The 19,288-nt window shown below is 34.4% G+C and overlaps 1 protein-coding gene across 4 annotated transcripts in view; it reads right to left on the reverse strand.

Moving 5' to 3' along the window:
• Positions 1 to 298: 298 nt before the first annotated feature.
• The window catches only part of LOC125663638 (uncharacterized), a 30,297-nt gene continuing 11,307 nt past the window's right edge, over positions 299 to 19,288 (reverse strand). For 3 of the 4 annotated variants that reach the window (XM_048895933.2, XM_048895932.2, XM_056153024.1), the window contains 4 exons: positions 13,276 to 13,384; positions 11,629 to 11,750; positions 11,398 to 11,445; positions 4,354 to 5,303 (listed from right to left, as the gene is read on the reverse strand). In XM_048895933.2, coding sequence (XP_048751890.2) covers positions 4,975 to 5,303; positions 11,398 to 11,445; positions 11,629 to 11,750; positions 13,276 to 13,384 — 608 coding nt within the window. In that variant the 3' untranslated portion in view covers positions 4,354 to 4,974. Of the gene's footprint in view, positions 4,253 to 4,353; positions 5,304 to 11,397; positions 11,446 to 11,628; positions 11,751 to 13,275; positions 13,385 to 19,288 lie in introns of those variants that run through there. The other variant, XM_056153023.1, reaches the window with a different exon arrangement.

Below are 19,288 nucleotides of genomic sequence, written 5' to 3' on the forward strand. Positions count from 1 at the left end.
AGTCAAAGAACAAAGAAGTTATGGCCCGGACACGAATCTGCACAGACAGACAGAGCGATTCCTATATACTAAAATATATAATAAAATTCCTCAAAATGTCAAATGATGCAAATTTTCTTTAGATTTCAGGCAGGTTATAAGAAATTCCAAGGTCTTTTAAATTGTTGTCCCAGTTTTGATACTAGGTAATGCCAAAGTTCCCGTAAATCTCCTGTAGTTTAGCAGAATTTGGCATTTCTGTTATTTATCATAAAATGTAAATTGTCAAAAAAATCCTTGTCGCAGAAAAACACTGAAACACCACAAATGATGTGTTTTATTGTACAAAAGTATTAATTTAATACTAAATGATGTGTTTTATTGTACAAAAGTATTAATTTAATACTAAATGATGTGTTTTATTGTACAAAAGTATTAATTTAATACTAAATGGGAATACAGAAAATGTACCAGTTAACATTATGCAAGTTTGTGTATAAACGCAAGTACATGCATGTGTACATACAAATATTAGAAAGGCACTAAAGCAAAATAGTCTTTCAATATATATATCCAAACTAAAATATGAGAATCTAAATTCAAATACACAATATACATGTGTTATAAAATAAAACAAGGTAGGTATAACAAACAAATGACTAGGTTGTATCACAAAAAACATGAAAACATATAACTGCATGGCTGACCTTATATTTGACCCAAAAATCAAAAGGATTTCTTTTAAAGGTTGTACGGTCCGAATTTCAACAATTTAACGCAATTAAATCTTTGCACATACATATTTATGAGGCTCTACAACATGTCATACATCATTTCACCTGTTAACCAAAATTATTTTAAATAGGTGTTTACAAACAACTTGTCACTCGCCCATTTCAAGTGACAGTCATGTGTCCAATTCAGAGGTCAGAGATCATCGGAGAAAGCATGAGCAGGAACATAAACATTATGAACTTCACCTTGGGCACTGAGGAAAAAGATTCAACATTAATGTGACCAATGTCATTGTTGTATATGATACAAAAATGACTAAAAACAGTTATGCTGAAGTACCAGTAGGAAAATGAACATACCCTTGTACATAAAAATTTGTTTGCAAATTTAATGGGATATTTATACAGCAGGAAAAGTGTTTTGACAATAGCGTCTACATGGTGGTATAGTGAAAATGGCAATAAAAAGTGGCGATAATTCAAGAATTAACTGTATAACACAAACACAACTTAAAAATTTGCTTTTCAAAGATTGGTTGTGACAAAGGACTTAAAAACATAAAAAAGTAAGTCTCCTGATTAGGATCTTTACTCCTTCCTTAAAACACTAGAGCAAGCAGATCAGCAATAGGATAATGCTTAAACCAGAGTACCGTAAACAGATCATCATACGCCCGTCACACAGTGATGACAAAATTTCAAGGCAATATCTGTATCCAAAATGAGAAAAAGTCCAAGAAACTATTTGACCTACTTTTAGCCCTAAAGTAGGTCACGGTTCACCAAATAAGCTGAAATGCAAACTGAAGATGTATTTCTCCAAGAAAATTCTGACTACATTTCAGGGCAATACTTGTATCCATAATGAAAAAAATCCGGAAAACTGTTTGACCTACTTTTAGCCCTAAAGTAGGTCACTCTGCACCAATCCAGCTGAAATACAAAGTGAACTTGTATTCCTCCAAGAGGAAGTTGTGATTATATTTCAGGGTATACCTGTATCTGTAACAAAAAAGTCCAGAAAATTGTTTGACCTACTTTTCCCCCTGAATAGATTATGGTGTGTGCACCAATATAGCTGAAATGCAATCTGCACTTTTATTCCTCCAAGAGGAAGCTTGTGACTAAATTTCAGGGCAATATCTGTAACAAAAAAATGTCTGGAAAACTGTTTGACCTACTTTAAGCACTAAAATAGGCCAAATAGCACCAATCCAGCTGAAATGCAAACTCACTCTTGTGCTTCTTGGGGGAGAAATTGTGACCGAATTTCAACACTATATATGCATCTGTTACAGAAAAAAGTCTGGAAAACATTACCTCTGATGTTCACACGGACAGTGCCATAACATAATACGTCCCCTCTGACTGTGGGTGCATAAAAAATAAACCTTATTGAGAAACACTCTGAAAATGTACAACCATAATAACACCAGCAAATGTCAGTTACTAATGCAAAAGACAAACAAGTGCAATGCACACACTGCGAAAAGTACCTGCCCAATACAATAAGAAATGCCGTCAGGAATCACATGAAAAATGAACAGCCACATTTGAGTGTTCTTTTGACACTTTCTCTGATATCGAGAGTATCAATAAAATGTTAGTTATATGAAGACTTTATCAAACATCAATTTGAAGAAATATATTTCATTCTAATAAAGTAACTTTTCAAAATACACTTGGCATCAACACCATGGGGGAAAATGCACTCCTAGTTTGATGGTTTTAGGCTTATTAGTACTTTTTTCTTCATGATAATCATTTTGAACTTGAGAAATAACAGGACATCTTCCTATCACCATTGGGAATATGTTTACCAGGTTTGACTACCCTTATCAGTAAGCTTAATATTATCCTTCCCACAGGGTGCTGGTGGATGAACAGACATGCTGCTTCATACCATTATACATCCCATCCCTATCTAGCCTGTTTTTATCTGACCCACAAAACACTGACAGAGAGACAGACAAATGCACATCTACAATGTATAATAGTTGAATATCTGTATATCAGGTTTGATTATCCTAGCCTTATTAGTATTATTTCTAATTTGTTTTGTGTCAATAAAATTACCTATGTGAGGTTGACTTTAACCTTTGACCTTCTTCCTCTTATCATTAGAAACGTGTACAAAGTTCAATGATTTTAGCCTAGCTTAGAAGTAACGTTTTCATTTGACCCACGAGATGCTCACATATGGACAGATGTGTAATGGACAAATGCACTGTGCCATACCAAAATATGACCTGTCTATATAACAGGCATATAATGAGAGGCCTGTAGGCCTTATTGGTTACCTGGGTATTAAAAGTATCACTTTAGGCCCAAGGGCTATGAAATCTGGAAAAAAATTCTTGTTCTAAATATCTAAGCTAAATTTTAATGTTCAGCAACAATATAAAACAAGATGTGTTCTCAAAACTCAATAACTGCCCCAAAAGTGCCTATATACTGATGAAAGACTTTACATAATATAATATACATATATATATATATAGCATTAATATAATATGACTAACTTAGACTCATCCTTGAGTCAACACCCTGGGGATGCGAAAATCATAAATTTGGTACACCCTTTTCTGCTTTTGCTAAGCCTAAATATGCATTTAGTTTAAATAAGTCTTTCAAATGATAAAGACAATTATCATTGTAATAATTTTGGCCCCATCCTGGAACCAAATCCCTTAACCCTGAGATCATGAAATTTACAATTTTGGTTACGGATTACCTACTCCATCTAAAAAAAATTCTATTTTCTTTCAATTTAGTATCAAAAGCATTACAAAAGCTGTTATTTAAATGTTTTACAAATAAACACTATATATCAAGTTGGCCCTGCCTTGGAGTCAGAACCTCTACCATTGGGATCAAAATTTACAATTTTGGTAGAGGCCTTCCTACTCTACATCACTATGCATTTAGTTTTTGTGCCATTCTAGAAAAGACTTTTTGAAAATTGATCAATTTTTGACAGTTTTTGCCCCTTCCTTATGGCCCCAGGGGTGCAGGGGTCCTGAAATTTACAATTTGATTCCTTCTTGTCTCAAAGATACTTCATACTAAATTTTGAAATAATTGGAATGGTAGTTACATGTATCAAGAAGTTAAATACAATATGCCCAATTTTTAACACACAACGGACGATGACCAATTGCAATTACTCAAGTGACCTAAAAACTACATTGAGCAAAGCAATGACAAATCTGTTTTTGCCTTATATAATCATTCTACTCAGTATAGTGAAGGTTTTGTTACATATTCTTCATATGGAGGAGGAGGGGGACCAGCTATTCTGATCTCCATGGAAATTGGTTGATTCTCTGAGTTTAGGGACCTTTGATTGGTCCATCGATTCCTCTCTGTATTTTCCCTGGTTAATCTGTCAACTTCAGCCTGATTGGCTAAGTGATCATTATGTCTCCTCTTTTCGACCTTTCTACGGGCACAAAACACAAGTATCACAATGATAACTAATGTGGCTCCTCCTGCTCCAAGGGAAACCGCCCAGGGAAAACTGTGCTCTACTTCTTTTTCTGAAATCACAGGGTTTAATTCACATTCACTTCATGTTCCATATAAATCTATATAATATATTCTGTAAAGTTAAACACATCTCTGAACAACACAAGGCAAGTGAATGTGCACAAAATTAGTATTTAATCTCAGCAAGTGTACACAAACTCTGTATGCTTTTTAAAAAAGTATTAAATATTGAGTATCAAAATCAAATGGGTCACTCCAGAGGTCACATGACAAAATGAAGGAATAACAAAACTAATAACACATCATAAAAAGGGAATAACTTGCAGACTTGTTTGACAGCATACAACATTTCAGATTTTACCACATGTTACTTCATTAACAGATTAAAGAAAGTCATGTCAGATACACAAAGCTGCGAAAGAAATACACGTTTTTTACAACGAGGAGATTTGCTGATTTCCAGAATGCACAAAGGAATCAAAATATGATGATCGAACAATGCACAATGGATGAGGACAGAGAAGCAAAATTAAGATTGCATGGGGTCACCTTAGATACTCTGGTGACCTATTTATGGAGTTAAATCAATTAAATTTCATTTTGAAAACATGAAAGTAACCAGCAAAAATAATAGTATTCACAGCTACACTGTAAGTACAATTCCATGTGGACAGTAATCAAATCCACCAATGAGCATAACACATCATTGTTTCAGTAAAAATGAAATAAATGTATTTTCAGAACATACTAATTCACTAAAACATTTTCGGCATTAAGTGAGCATGCTTTGTTTGCTTGGTTCTGTCAGCTGGGACTCCTCGTAAGTTGGGGGTAGGGACCTCCTGTCAGGCTCCGTGGACAGGGACCAGTATGCGGGTGGACAGTTGGGCTCTTCTGCAGGTGCACTGGGTTCTATTGAGCTGCTGAGTCTCCTTGCATTGTTGCTAGGTTGATATGTCTGACTCCTTTCTGCATTCCCACGAATCCTCTGGGCTTTCTTGTGTTTGACACAGCAATACAACACAGTCAACAGAATGATGAACACAATTCCACCAATGATTGCTAAAATTATTACCCACCGTAATGACACAGGATCAAAATCTGAAAAAACAAAACACCTCTTGCAAAATTCAACACTTTTTAAAATCATAATTGGTGTACTTTGAGCCCCTGGACATTAGTGTTAAATTCATATTACAGGTCATCTACAATTATTGAAGGGTGTAATGGATATAGACATTGTTAAGAACACGCCTGGAAGTTATAAAACTTTTACCATTACTCATACTCAAACTCAGCCATGTTTGTTTTGAGTACATCTCCGAGCAAGCTCCAAAGCATACTAAAAATATCTTGAGAATGTACTTCATTTAAGTATGAGAATGATTTTATAAAAGTTTTATCACTTTCATTTTTGAGTATGAGTATGATTTAGAACCCGGAGTTTGAGTTTGAGTATGAAAACGTGCTCAAAAAAGTTTTATAACCGCCAGACCTGGTGATTATAAGGCACAATACCTGTGTGAATAAGTTATTAGTTTTAATAAAACTTGAGTTCCTTAATCAATAAATCTGAAGAAGTCACAAGCCGTGCTTTGTATCTCTGAGATTTTAAAGAGATCAGAAAAAAATACAAGTATATGGTTTGGATAGTTTTCAAATTAAAAAACATTTCAGATTTTTTTTATCTCAAACAAAACAAAAGACCCATGGGCCACATCGCTAACCTAAATCACCTTGGCCCATATTTAAAGATTTTCCCAATATATTCGCATGTAAAACTTCCTATTGTGCCCCCAACCTACCCCGAGGGGCCATGATTTTAACAAACTTGAGTCTACACTATGTCAGGAAGCTTTCTTTAAAGAAGACTTTTAAGGATTTTTCCTATATATTTGTATGTAAAACTTTGATCCCTTATTGTGACACCATCCTATCCCCAGGAGTCATGATTTTAACAAATTTAAATCTCCACTATGTCAGGAAGCTTTCATGAAAATTTCACCTCTTCTGGCCCAGTGGTTCTTGAGAAGAAGATTTCTAAATGACCCCACCCTATTTTTGCATTTTTGTGATTATCTCCCCTTTGAAAGAAGCATGGCCCTTCATTTGAACAAACTTGAAACTCCTTCATTCAAGGATGCTTTTTAAAAAGTTTGGTTGAATTTGGCCAAGTGGTTCTGGAGAAGAAGTCGAAAATGTGAAGAGTTTACAGACAGACTGACAGACAAACGACGCACAACAAGCGATCAGAAAAGCTCACTTGAGCTTTCAGCTCAGGTGACCTAAAAACATAAAGAAAACACTGTAACTGTCAATAAACCATGCATATTCTTTATCTATATATACTTCATGTCATATCAAAATTTCTTAACAAGATATTTAAGACCACAGCATCTCTCTTTTTTGAATGGTTAAACAGAGTTATTTTCAGTAAAAATTTATTAAAAATAAAATTGACAAACCATGGCTGGCTCAGTTACTGACAATTTCACACACATCTTGAAGCAAGCTCTACATAATTGATAGTCATAATCCAGCAACCCTTGCATTTTACATGATATGTGTTAATAATTACAATGTCAGGGTGAAAATCTATCAGTATCTCCATTCTCCCAGAAAAAAGAGATATCCCAACAACTTGTAACTACAGAGGTACTTGTAATAAATGTGACTGAATGTTTGACAGTTTTGTGCACATAAAATTATGAAATATTCCAGGAAATTGACTGCAATTGCTGAATACAATAATACTCGTTACATCTCATCATCCTCAGCAATGCAGTGGCAGATCCTGATGGGTGGGGGTCCAGGGTCAACTCCCCCCCCCCCTTTTTTGTCAAAAAATTTTGCTTAAAAAAGGTAAAAATAAGTCATTTTGAAAACCAAAATTCTTGGATCTGCCCCTGCAACTAACTTGCACACAACCATTCTGCAATGCACAGGTATCTGCAGCACAAAAATATTGCAGTGTTGCATTAGTTTATGTTCATATACATTGTTTTGTAATTGCAATTACAGACGACATAAAAGATTTCAATTAATTTCTCATGTATAAATTCAGTTTACTACAGAATTACTTTTTGTTTGTATAAATGAACATCAACATGCAAATTCTATAAAATATTGAATTTCTTTAAAATCAGCACATTGATCCAATATCACTTTTATTACATGTACTATAGATATATACATGTATGATAACTGTATTTACAGTGGATAAAGAAACATGAGCTACAAAAATGCTAAACATTACAAAATTAGTCTATCAATTTTATTCACATGTCATTTATTTCCAAGAATTGATATGAAGTCTATCAATTTTATTCACATGTCATTTATTCTAAGAATTGATATGCAGTCTGTCAATTCTATTCACATGTCATTTATTCTAAGAATTGATATAAAAGTACAAAATATATATTCATTTTTCCAAATAATTCTACAATGAAGACATATTGCACTGAATAAAAAAAACCTTTCACGACCTTTGTAAGTAAAAACAAACACCTCAACACCAACCTTAAAGGGACTGGTTCACGATTTTTGATAAAAATATTTTTCATTTTTGATGTTAAACATTAGAAATATAGCTCATTTAATGTTGACAGCCAAGATTTTGACCTTCTGAATGCAAGAATAAAAGTAATATTTTAGCCTTAAATATGTGTTATGCAAACAAAGACTCGAGTCTTTTTATGTAAACAAACAAACAAGTGAAATATTGATTTTGCAATATAATGCATCTTAATTTTGCATAGTAACAAATTTTAACTTTTAGATGACACATTTCACCCCTAAAATGCTTGAAATGCGAAAGATATGATACTTGGATCAATATCCATTTCTTTTGAAAATTTCGTAAACAATAGCATACTGCAATCTTTGTTTACAAAACAAATAATAAACTCTCTAAAATGAGATTCTGTGATGATGTAACACCTTAATTTTCATGTGAAATCTTTCAAACACATTAGACAGTAGATTTTCATCATTAAAAGTGAAAAAGAAAATTTTGGGTAAAATCGTGAGTCAGTCCCTTTAACATGTGAAGAATCTATATACCTTTACTACTCTCTTGAGGTACATTACAGGAATCTGGTGTTAGCTAGTGTATCTCTTGAGGTACATTACAGGAATCCTGTGTTAGCTAGTGTATCTCTTGAGGTACATTACAGGAATCTGGTGTTAGCTAGTGTACGTATCATTTGAGGTACATTACAGGAATCCTGTGTTAGCTAGTGTATCTCTTGAGGTACATTACAGGAATCCTGTGTTAGCTAGTGTATCTCTTGAGGTACATTACAGGAATCCTGTGTTAGCTAGTGTATCACTTGACGTACATTACAGGAATCTGGTGTTAGCTAGTGTATCTCTTGAGGTACATTTACAGGAATCTGGTGTTAGCTAGTGTATCACTTGAGGTACATTACAGGAATCCTGTGTTAGCTAGTGTATCTCTTGAGGTACATTACAGGAATCCTGTGTTAGCTAGTGTATCACTTGACGTACATTACAGGAATCTGGTGTTAGCTAGTGTATCTCTTGAGGTACATTTACAGGAATCTTGTGTTAGCTAGTGTACGTATCACTTGAGGTACATTACAGGAATCTGGTATTAGCTAGTGTTTCTCTTGAGGTACATTACAGGAATCCTGTGTTAGCTAGTGTATCTCTTGAGGTACATTACAGGAATCTGGTGTTAGCTAGTGTATCTCTTGAGGTATATTACAGGAATCTGGTGTTAGCTAGTGTATCACTTGAGGTACATTACAGGAATCCTGTGTTAGCTAGTGTATCTCTTGAGGTACATTACAGGAATCTGGTGTTAGCTAGTGTATCACTTGATGTACATTACAGGAATCCTGTGTTAGCTAGTGTATCACTTGAGGTACATTATAGGAATCCTGTGTTAGCTAGTGTATCTCTTGAGGTATATTACAGGAATCCTGTGTTAGATAGTGTATCTCTTGAGGTACATTACAGGAATCTGGTGTTAGCTAGTGTATCACTTGAGGTACATTACAGGAATCTGGTGTTAGCTAGTGTATCACTTGAGGTATATTACAGGAATCTGGTGTTAGCTAGTGTATCACTTGAGGTACATTACAGGAATCTGCTGTTAGCTAGTGTATCTCTTGAGGTACATTTACAGGAATCTGGTGTTAGCTAGTGTATCTCTTGAGGTACATTACAGGAATCTGGTGTTAGCTAGTGTATCTCTTGAGGTACATTACAGGAATCTGGTGTTAGCTAGTGTATCACTTGAGGTACATTACAGGAATCCTGTGTTAGCTAGTGTATCTCTTGAGGTACATTACAGGAATCCTGTGTTAGCTAGTGTATCACTTGACGTACATTACAGGAATCTGGTGTTAGCTAGTGTATCTCTTGAGGTACATTTACAGGAATCTGGTGTTAGCTAGTGTATCTCTTGAGATACATTACAGGAATCTGGTGTTAGCTAGTGTAACTCTTGAGGTACATTACAGGAATATAGTGTCTTGAGGTACATTAGAAAAATCTGGTGCAAAATAGTATATCATTTGAAAGCAAAGTAGAAAGTCAGCATGGCTAGCTTATGCATAAGCAGAAAATATACTTGTACAGCTTGATATGGAGTAAAATGCAAAGATGACATAATGATAGAAATAACACTTTTACATCAAAAAATTCACATGTGACTGGATACTGTAGTTCAATTTCCACAACTTGTCAAAATGACACAAATTTAGAGGCATGAAAACTGTTTTGAAGCTGATTGAATGTTGTAAGAAATTAGGCCTATTGGCTACAAGGCATACCTGAATTACCTGAATTATTCTCATTAAATTGTTAATGGGTTTTGCTAAGATACATAATAATTTTATTTGAATTGATGGATATAGCCACGATATATATATATATATATATATATATATATATATATATATATATATATATATATTTTAACATGTTTGCCTGTATATATATATATATATATATATATATACATGTATATATATATATATATATATATATATATATATATATATATATATTTATTTATACAGGCAAACATGTTAAAATTATGACTATTCTCTAAAAGTAAAAGTATCCTCTATGATATATGCTCAGCTTGATAAATATATACATGCAGTTTTTCTAGTAAAAGTGACCAGAGACCATGCAACCCCATCTGAATCCTTTTGAACAAAAAATACTCATTTCTGTAATCAACGATAAGTCAGTCCTTGAAATTTATCAATAAGCAAGCATTCTGAGAGTATTGCATAAGCAATACTTGTCCCCTACCGGTGCCCCCATTCATTGATGGATATGATTCGAGAGAATGTATATCTAGTGTTTTTAACCTTGAACTATGACCTAAAATACTGGTACCAAGTCACCATGTTCACCAGTATCGATTTAGTTTAATTTTTGTTGTTAATACAAATGGCTGGAATGAAATAGTCTTATTCAGTCAAATCTGGGTCACTGTTTTTGCAACTATCGTGCATAACACAAAACTACACATGGATGTAATATTCATAGCTCTTACTTAGGTATTACTTATAAAGGACTTGTGAACCCTGGTCATATTACTCCTTACTATCAAATGTTTGAAGGCTGATTTTGAATACCCGCGATTTCAGTCGGATTGCAGGAATGTGATTAAATTGAGTACTGTCGACAGATCAAACTTTGCTCACGGACAATACAAAAAAATACTCGCAATTCGATGTATATTTTCATTGATATGTTCCTTTTGCGATTAATGAGCTTGAAATGTTAAATTAATGAAGTGATTATTTACACAATCAGTGACCGAGTTTCGTCAACTGACTCTATTCAGATGTCCAAACAACTTTTACAGAATTTCTATCAGAACATGATCCTGATAAATATAAAATTGTAACAATATAGAGATTAATTTCTTTCACACCCATTGATCAAACATTATGAAATTCAATTTTGATCTGTAGTTTGCCACCCTGAAACTACACTGCAAGTTTCAAATGAATCCTCACAAGCATAACGGAAACAATTCTGGAAAACCAAAGGGACAGACTGACTGACAGAGTGACGGACAGACAGAGGAGAACCCTATATATAGTCCCCTTCAGTTTTACAAACCGGTAGGGGACTAATAACAGCATATCATTTCTTCTTTTATTTTACGGCAAAGTAAGATGTTTAATTTTTTAATACTTACTTTCCTTGTCAACAGCTTCAGGTACCTTAAAAAGGTCAGTTTCTCCCACTTAGAAAAATAAAACAAGAAATCTATGATAATCAATAATATTACTATAGTGCACTTCTCTTATCCATTATTGTTCATTTTCAGAGGAAATTTTATCATTTACATTCATTTTCTGAATCAAAAAAATGAATTTAGCACTGCAAAAGAAGAATTAACATCTTCATATTGAAGTAACTGCTGAACCTTTTAGTCTTTGGCAGGCAAAGGGAAATTTGTCTCGGGTACAGTATTTAAAACTCCACCTCTGAATCCTTGTGTCGTGTACAACACAATCCTTGGTGTCTGCTGCAGATGAAGTATCCAATCTATAATCAAATCATACAAATGGAGCAAATCATCACAATGCTTATTCTACCACTTTCGCAGCTGATTTTTATATAAAAAAATTCATGTGAAATATTTCTAAAATTCTCCCTTTAAAGAAAATCAATGTATGAACTTTTTCATACAAATACCAGCTAGTACTCATATTTTATAAATCAGCTCAATGTGCATCTCAAACTGCCTCAACACCTCACAGCATAATATAATGTTTTTAAAATATCCCTTTAAAAGTTTGATGCAAGAGAAATATGAAAAGAAAGTTACCAAATCTTAACAAGTAGCATTAATTATCATATAAGAATATCAGTAAAACTAATGGATGCTCCCCGAAATACATCTAACCAATGAACTACTTCATATGACGAATGAATCGCAAAATGATCAATAACTGTTGAAATATTTTTGAAAAGACGACTGATTGATTGAATATTGTTTAATGTCCCTCTCGAGAATATTTCACTCATATGGAGACATCACCACTGCCGGTGAAGGGCTGCAAAATTTAGAAATATGCTCGACGCTTATGGCCATTGAGCAGGGACCGCCCCATTTAGTTGCCTCTTACGACAAGCAAGGGGGTACTGAGGACCTATTCTAACCCAGATCCCCACGGAACTTTGAAATGAATATCTAAGGTATATGTTGAGTGACATTGACCTTTGTCTGAAAGTCATTTGCCTATTACTTATTTGTGTGATATAAGATCAATACCTGTTCAAAAACTATTGATATAAGGCATTTTGTCCTCATATAAGGTATATGTACAGAGTGACCATGACCTTTCCAAAAGATTGTGAAAGACCTTGGTTCAAAAGATCAATAACTGTTGAAATATTGTTAAAATGAAGTTCTTTTCTCATATATAAAGTATATGTTCTGAGTGACCTTGCCATTTACAAAATGACCTTGAGTGACCTTTGTCTGAAAGCCATTTGCCTATTACTTATTTGTGTGATATAAAATCAATACCTGTTCAAAAACTGTTGAAATAAAGATCTGTTTACTTATATAAAGTATATCTTCTGAATGACCTTGAATTTTTCAAAATGACTTTGGTCCAAAAGTCTTTCTCTCAAGGAATATTTGCAATTAGTTATGACCAATTTCTAATGACAGGTTTAGGAGATGGGAACTTTTATTTTAAAAAATTGTAGAATAAGGAACTTTTGTATTCTGAGTGACCTTGACCTTTCCAAAATGACCTTGAAAGACTTGGTGCAAAAGTTCTTGTCTCAAGGACCAAGGTTTAGGTGATATGAGCTTGGACAGACAGATATGACAGTGACTATATGCTCCTCTGAAATTTTTTGGGGAGAATAAAAATGTGGCAGTCACACAAAGTGCCAATAATAAAATCTCTTAAGTTTCCATGGATACATGTGCTTGTAGCTAACTGCCAATATAAGCACATAGCAATGCCCAACTGTCTCCCACAAGGTAATTTTTTTTTTTTAAATTTAGTTATACATGTACTTATATCAAACTGTAAACTTCTTTGTGCCTTACTTGTCACTGGGGTAATTTGATGTTCCTGAAATCCATTTGATGGAATTTTCTGTCTCTATGTCATTTAAACCAATCCACAGCTCATTCATCGAGAGGTTGGCTGCATAGGCTGCATAGAAGTTATAAAATTCACATAGCTCAAACAAACTAACCAAGAGGCCCATGGGCCACATCGCTCACCTGAGTCACCTTGACCCATATCAAAAAAATTTCCCAAATATATTCGCATGTAAAATTTTGATCTCTATTGTGGTCCCAACCTAGCTATCCCCAAGGGCCATGATTTTCACAAACATGAATTTGCACTATGACAGGAAGCTTTCATGTAAATGTAAACTTCTTTGGCCCAATGGTTCTTGAGAAGATTCTTAAAGATTTTCTCTATATATTTGTATGTATAACTTTGATCCCCTATTGTGGGACCATCCTACCCCCATGGACCATTATTTTAAAAACTTGAATCTGCACTATGTCAGAAAGCTGTGATGTAAATTTGTACTTTCTTGGCCCAGTGATTCTTGAGAAGAAGACTTTTAATGATTTTCCCTATATATTTGTATGTAAAACATGATCCCCTATGGTGGCCCCATGCTACCCTCAGGGGTCATGATTTTAACAAACTTGAATCTGCACCTTGTCAGGAAGCTTTCATGTAGATTTGTACTTTCCTGTCCCAGTGGTTCTTGAGAAGATTTTTAAAGATTTTCCTTATATGTTTGTATGTAAAACTTTGATCCCCTATTGTGCATGGTCCCATCCTACCCTCAGGGGTCACAATTTTAACAAACTTGAATCTGCACCTTGTCAGGAAGCTTTCATGTAAATTTGTGGCCCAGTGGTTCTTGAGAAGATTTCTTAAAAAGATTTCCCCTATATATTTGTATGTAAAACTTTGATTCTCTATTGTGACCCCATCCAACCTCTGGGGGCCATGATTTTAACAAACTTGAATCTGCACTATGTCAGGAAGCTTTCATAAAAAATTCAGCTCTTCTAGCCCAGAAATGTGCCAGATCTGTGAGAAGATTTTTAAATGACCCAACCCTATTTTTATTTTTGTGATTATCTCCCCTTTGAAGGGGGCATGCCCCTTTAATTGAACAAATTTTAAAGTTCTTCACCTATTAAAGGATGCTTTTTGCCAAGTTTGGTTGAAATTGGCCCAGTGGTTTTGGAGAAGAACAAGAGTTCCATAGGCCTTATCGGTCACCTGAATACTAGTGAAAAGGTATCACTACTTCCATGGGCTATGAAATCTGGAAAAAATTTCCTGTTCTGAATACCTAAGCTAAATTCTAATGTTCAGCAACAGTATAAAACAAGATGTGTTCTTAAAACTTCACTGCCCTCAAAAGTGCATACACTGATGAAAGGCTTTAAATAATAGGTGTACTATGTATTAACATTATAACATCAAAAGATATGACTAATTTGGACTCATCATAAAGTCATAACCCTGGGTTGTGAAATTCATCATTTTTTGTACATCCTTTTCTGCTATTCCTAAGTATGCATTTAGATTTTATACAGTATCAGCAAACTTACACATAAATACTATATACTAAGTTTGGCCCTGCCCTGGGGTCAAAACCCTTACTCTGGGGAAAATCAAATTTACAATTTTGGTAAAAGACTACCTGCTCTATCCATTTAGTTTCAATTTAGTATCAAAAGCACTAAAGAAAATGTTATTTAAGTGTTTTACACATAAACACTATATAACAAGTTTGGCCCCGCCCTGGGGTCAGAACCCCTACCCCGGGGATCATGAAATTTATAATTTTGGTAGACGCCTTCCTGCTCTACATCACTATGCATTTAGTTTTTCTTACATGTGTGCGGTTCTTGAGAAGAAGATGTTTGAAAATTTGTCAATTTTGGGCAGTTTTTGCCCCGCCCCTAGGGCCCCAGGGGTGCTGGAGTCCTGAAATTTACAATTTATGTCCCCCTTGTCCCAATGATGCTTCATACCAAATTTGAAAAGAAATGGACTGGTAGTTATTAAGAAGAAGTTAAAAATGTTCAATTGTTAACGCACGACGGATGACAATGGACGAAAACCAATTGCAATAGGTCACCTGAGTTTACTCAGGTGACCTAAAAAAAAAAAAAAAGTTATAGTCCGGACAAAAGAAATGCCAAAAAATTCTATTATTTGACCTGTACATAAAAGGTGAATGTCAAAGGTCATAAAAATGGTATGCCACACACTGTCTTATGGTATACCCACATACCAAATATCAAAGGCCTATGTCAAAAGACAAAAAAAGTTATGGCCTGGACAAACTTTGTATGAGAAGTGGAAGAAGAAGAATTCACACTAAAACAATATGTCTCCCTTCTGGGAAGGGGAGACATGATAACACATTAAAAAAAATTCTACTGGGACATGTCCTGTTGTGTACACTAAAACATTGAATAAAATAAGTTTCATTATTACAGAATTTTATGAATCTGATCCAATTTACAGTATCTTTGCTTATTCTGAATAACTCTTTCATAAATATCAAATAACACACAACGAAAGATACTGGTGGTAGAAATATGCAAGAAAGAATGTTCAATAAAAATTGTACCTATCCATATCAATGGCTTTGTATCACACTACGAAATTATTACCCCCAGGCTTTGATTGTAATTATCTCTCCCATAATTCAAACAAACTAGACAGTTATTCCTTATATTACATTTTGAAGTTTTGATTGTCTACTGAATATCTTTCTGGTCTACAAGTTCCATTAGCCTCCTTTACATGTCCCGGTTAGTCTGTGATTTAGTCATGATGGCTGTCAACATGTTAATATTGTTCACTGCTAATTTTCAATTCATAAATTCTTAATGTGCTCCATCCGTTAAAATCTGACACAAGACATATTTCATATATAACAAGAGACTCATGAGATGCATTGCTCACCCAAGTCACCATGGCCCTACAGTTGCTCAGCTGATGTGATTTTTAAAAGGTTTTTTTTTTTGCACTCTATAGTTTGGCTCCATAATCATAGTCCCAATGTGTCACAACATAACCAAACCTGAATTCACACTTTAATATTACATGGGGATGCCTCAATACCATTATGACTAATTTGACCTTGCTGTGCTGGAGATGGTTAAGGTCAAAAGATCATATATAGTATGATATGAAAGGTCTAATGCCATAATTGTATGTGGTTTGTAGTTTAATAAAAAACAACATTAACTTGAATTACTCTTATCCTTTGGCAAAAAAAGAAAAAAAGAAAAGCAGAGTAGACTTTGGTAGAAATACTTTATCACAATTTGTTAACTGTCTGAGATGATGGTATAAAAAAATTTCATATACAAAATATATACCTTAAATAGTTCAGGAGATATTGAATAGGTTAGATTTTCTTTAAATTACATGTAGGTCAAACTCCAAGGTCAAAAGTTTAAAAACTTTGGTGTCATAAAAAAAAAGTTTTGTCACTAGGAATGTAAATATGAAATATGAGAACCCTGCCACTCATGATTCAAAAGTAATGAGCAAGGTTGAAGTTTCAAACACAGACAGACAGACAGGACAATTAAACTTGAATCCACACAACTTGGGAACATTTGCATTTGATATGATTTAGTGTAGCCCTAGCTTCTACTCTTGAAAAGAATTTGTTTTAATTAATTTCTTGAATATTCCCATATAAAACTATTGTGGTCCCTGGGGCCTCTGATGTAAACAAACTTGAATTTGAACTACCTGTAGATGCTTGCAATTCAATATTTAACTAATCATGGCTTTGTTGTTATTGAAATGAAGATTTTTAAAGATGTTTTCCTATATATTCATAAAATTTTGATCCCCAATTGTGGCTTCATCTTACCCCAAAGGATCATAGTTTGAAAAACATAAATCTACAATACCTGAGGATGCTTTCATATTAATATGACTAATCACAACCATGCTGATAATGAGATTAAGATTTTTTCCTGTGTATTCCCATGTAAAACTTTGAATCCCTATTGTGGCCCAACCCTACATCGGGGGTGGGGGACAGGGGAGGGGCACAATTTGAATAAACTTAAATCTGCATTACCTGGGAATGCTTGCATATCAATATGACTAATCATGGCCCTGTTGTTCTTGAGAAGATTTTCCTATATATCCTCTTTGATACCCTATAGTGGCACCACCCTACCCCTAGGGGCCATGAAGTTACTTTAAGTCAGAAAGCTTTCATGTAGATTTCAACTTTTCTGGCCCAGTGGTTCTTGAAAAGAATCTTAAATGACCCTAACCTAATTTTGCCTTTTTCTTGATTTAATCTCCCCTTTGGAGGGAGCATGGCACTTTATTTGAACAAAAGACTTGACCCACAATATGCCATTTTTGGCCTACCAATTTTGGAAGAATTAAAAAACACTTTAGAATAAATCTAAAAGGATATTTTTTATCCATAACATGAACCAAGTTGTATTGCGCTATCGTTTCCTCACACCGGATGTTTAAAGCACTCAAGTAAATGCCAAAACTACCGCAGTTTGACGTTTTCCGGGAAAATCGCATAATTTTGCCAACTTCAATCTATAAATTCACATGGGCCACATTACTCACGACTCAATTTTGTAAAATAAAATTAAAATGCAGAGTTAAATAAACACTTTTCATGAAAAAAATTAACTCTTAATCAATGCGGCCACGTTGAAAAAAATCCCCTTTACCCAAGAATGATTTTTGCCAAGATTGATTGAAATTGGCCCAGTGGTTCTTGAGAAGATTTTTAAAAAATGCCACAAAAATTTCACTAATTATTAATTTTCTCCACGAATTAAATAGGATGTGGCACTTTATTTGAACAAACTTGAATCCTCTATACTCAAGCATGTTTTGTGGCAAGTTTGGTTGAGAAGATGTCAAAAATGTTAAAGGATGGATGTTGAATAAAAGGTGTTCTGAAAAGCTCACCAATGAGCTTTCAGCTCAGGTGAGCTTTAAAAAAATGGCTTTCCTAATACGGTACTTAAAGCAATGGACCTTCGGGGCCTCTGCTCCATTACTTTTAAAGGAATGGAGAGGTACTCGGACATTAACTTATCAGATGTTTGGTAGCAGAAGCCAAGTCAAAACTAATTCACAGTACTGTGTATTTCCTCTACCAACCCATATGTGGATAATTACTCATTTAAATTTATTAGATTTTTTTAAGTCATTGTAACAACTGATCGCTATACAATAATATCATAAATAATGCCTCAATCTCAAGGCACGTAGCAAAGGAGACAGGGAGGGGGGTGTTCCCGGGGGTGGGGTGGAGTGGGGGTCCCTCCTCCCCACTTTTCTTGACATGTGACATACTTTTATTAGCTGGTCCCTTTTTATTGTAGCACTAAATGCAAGGTTAACCAATGAATTCATCTCATGCATGTTTTGAGTATACTGAAGGATAGATGCCCCCCCCCCCCCCCTTTCCTTTCCAGGATTTTGGGATTTAGGCAAAACAACTTATTAAGGCAACTCCCCCCCCCCCTCTCCACTTCCAAGAATGATGCCAAGTGCCAGAACACAAGAACACACATTATATCTGATACATGTAGTTATGCCTTGTTTACTGAAAAGTTGCCTAAGTTAACCCAGAAAACGAGATACCGTTGGACATACTATATATTAAAACTGCGACGGAATTGGAAATGAAATAATAGTTCCGATATTCCGTATTGTAATGTAAAATTGATGTCTTTCTTGACTCAGAGAGCCACACTAACAGACTAACATGACTGGTTGAAAAGTCAAATACTTGCATGTCAATTTTATTGCCCCACCCCACCTTCCCAATCACATGTCAATATAAACAGATGAATGAAAGTGAGACACCAGAGATATATCTCTAATAATATATATATATACATGTATATGTTAATATCAAAAATTCATGTAAATTTCCATGGTAGCTGAAATCTTGTCTGACTTGCTTTAACACTTGGAGAAGTGATGCATACAACTTATTTTAACCCTTATTTGAGAAATAAATTTTATTTTTGGAAATACATGAGAGCATGA

This window comes from Ostrea edulis, chromosome 1, assembly GCF_947568905.1.
Source record: "Ostrea edulis chromosome 1, xbOstEdul1.1, whole genome shotgun sequence".
In the NCBI taxonomy this organism is placed as follows: Eukaryota; Metazoa; Mollusca; class Bivalvia; order Ostreida; family Ostreidae; genus Ostrea; species Ostrea edulis.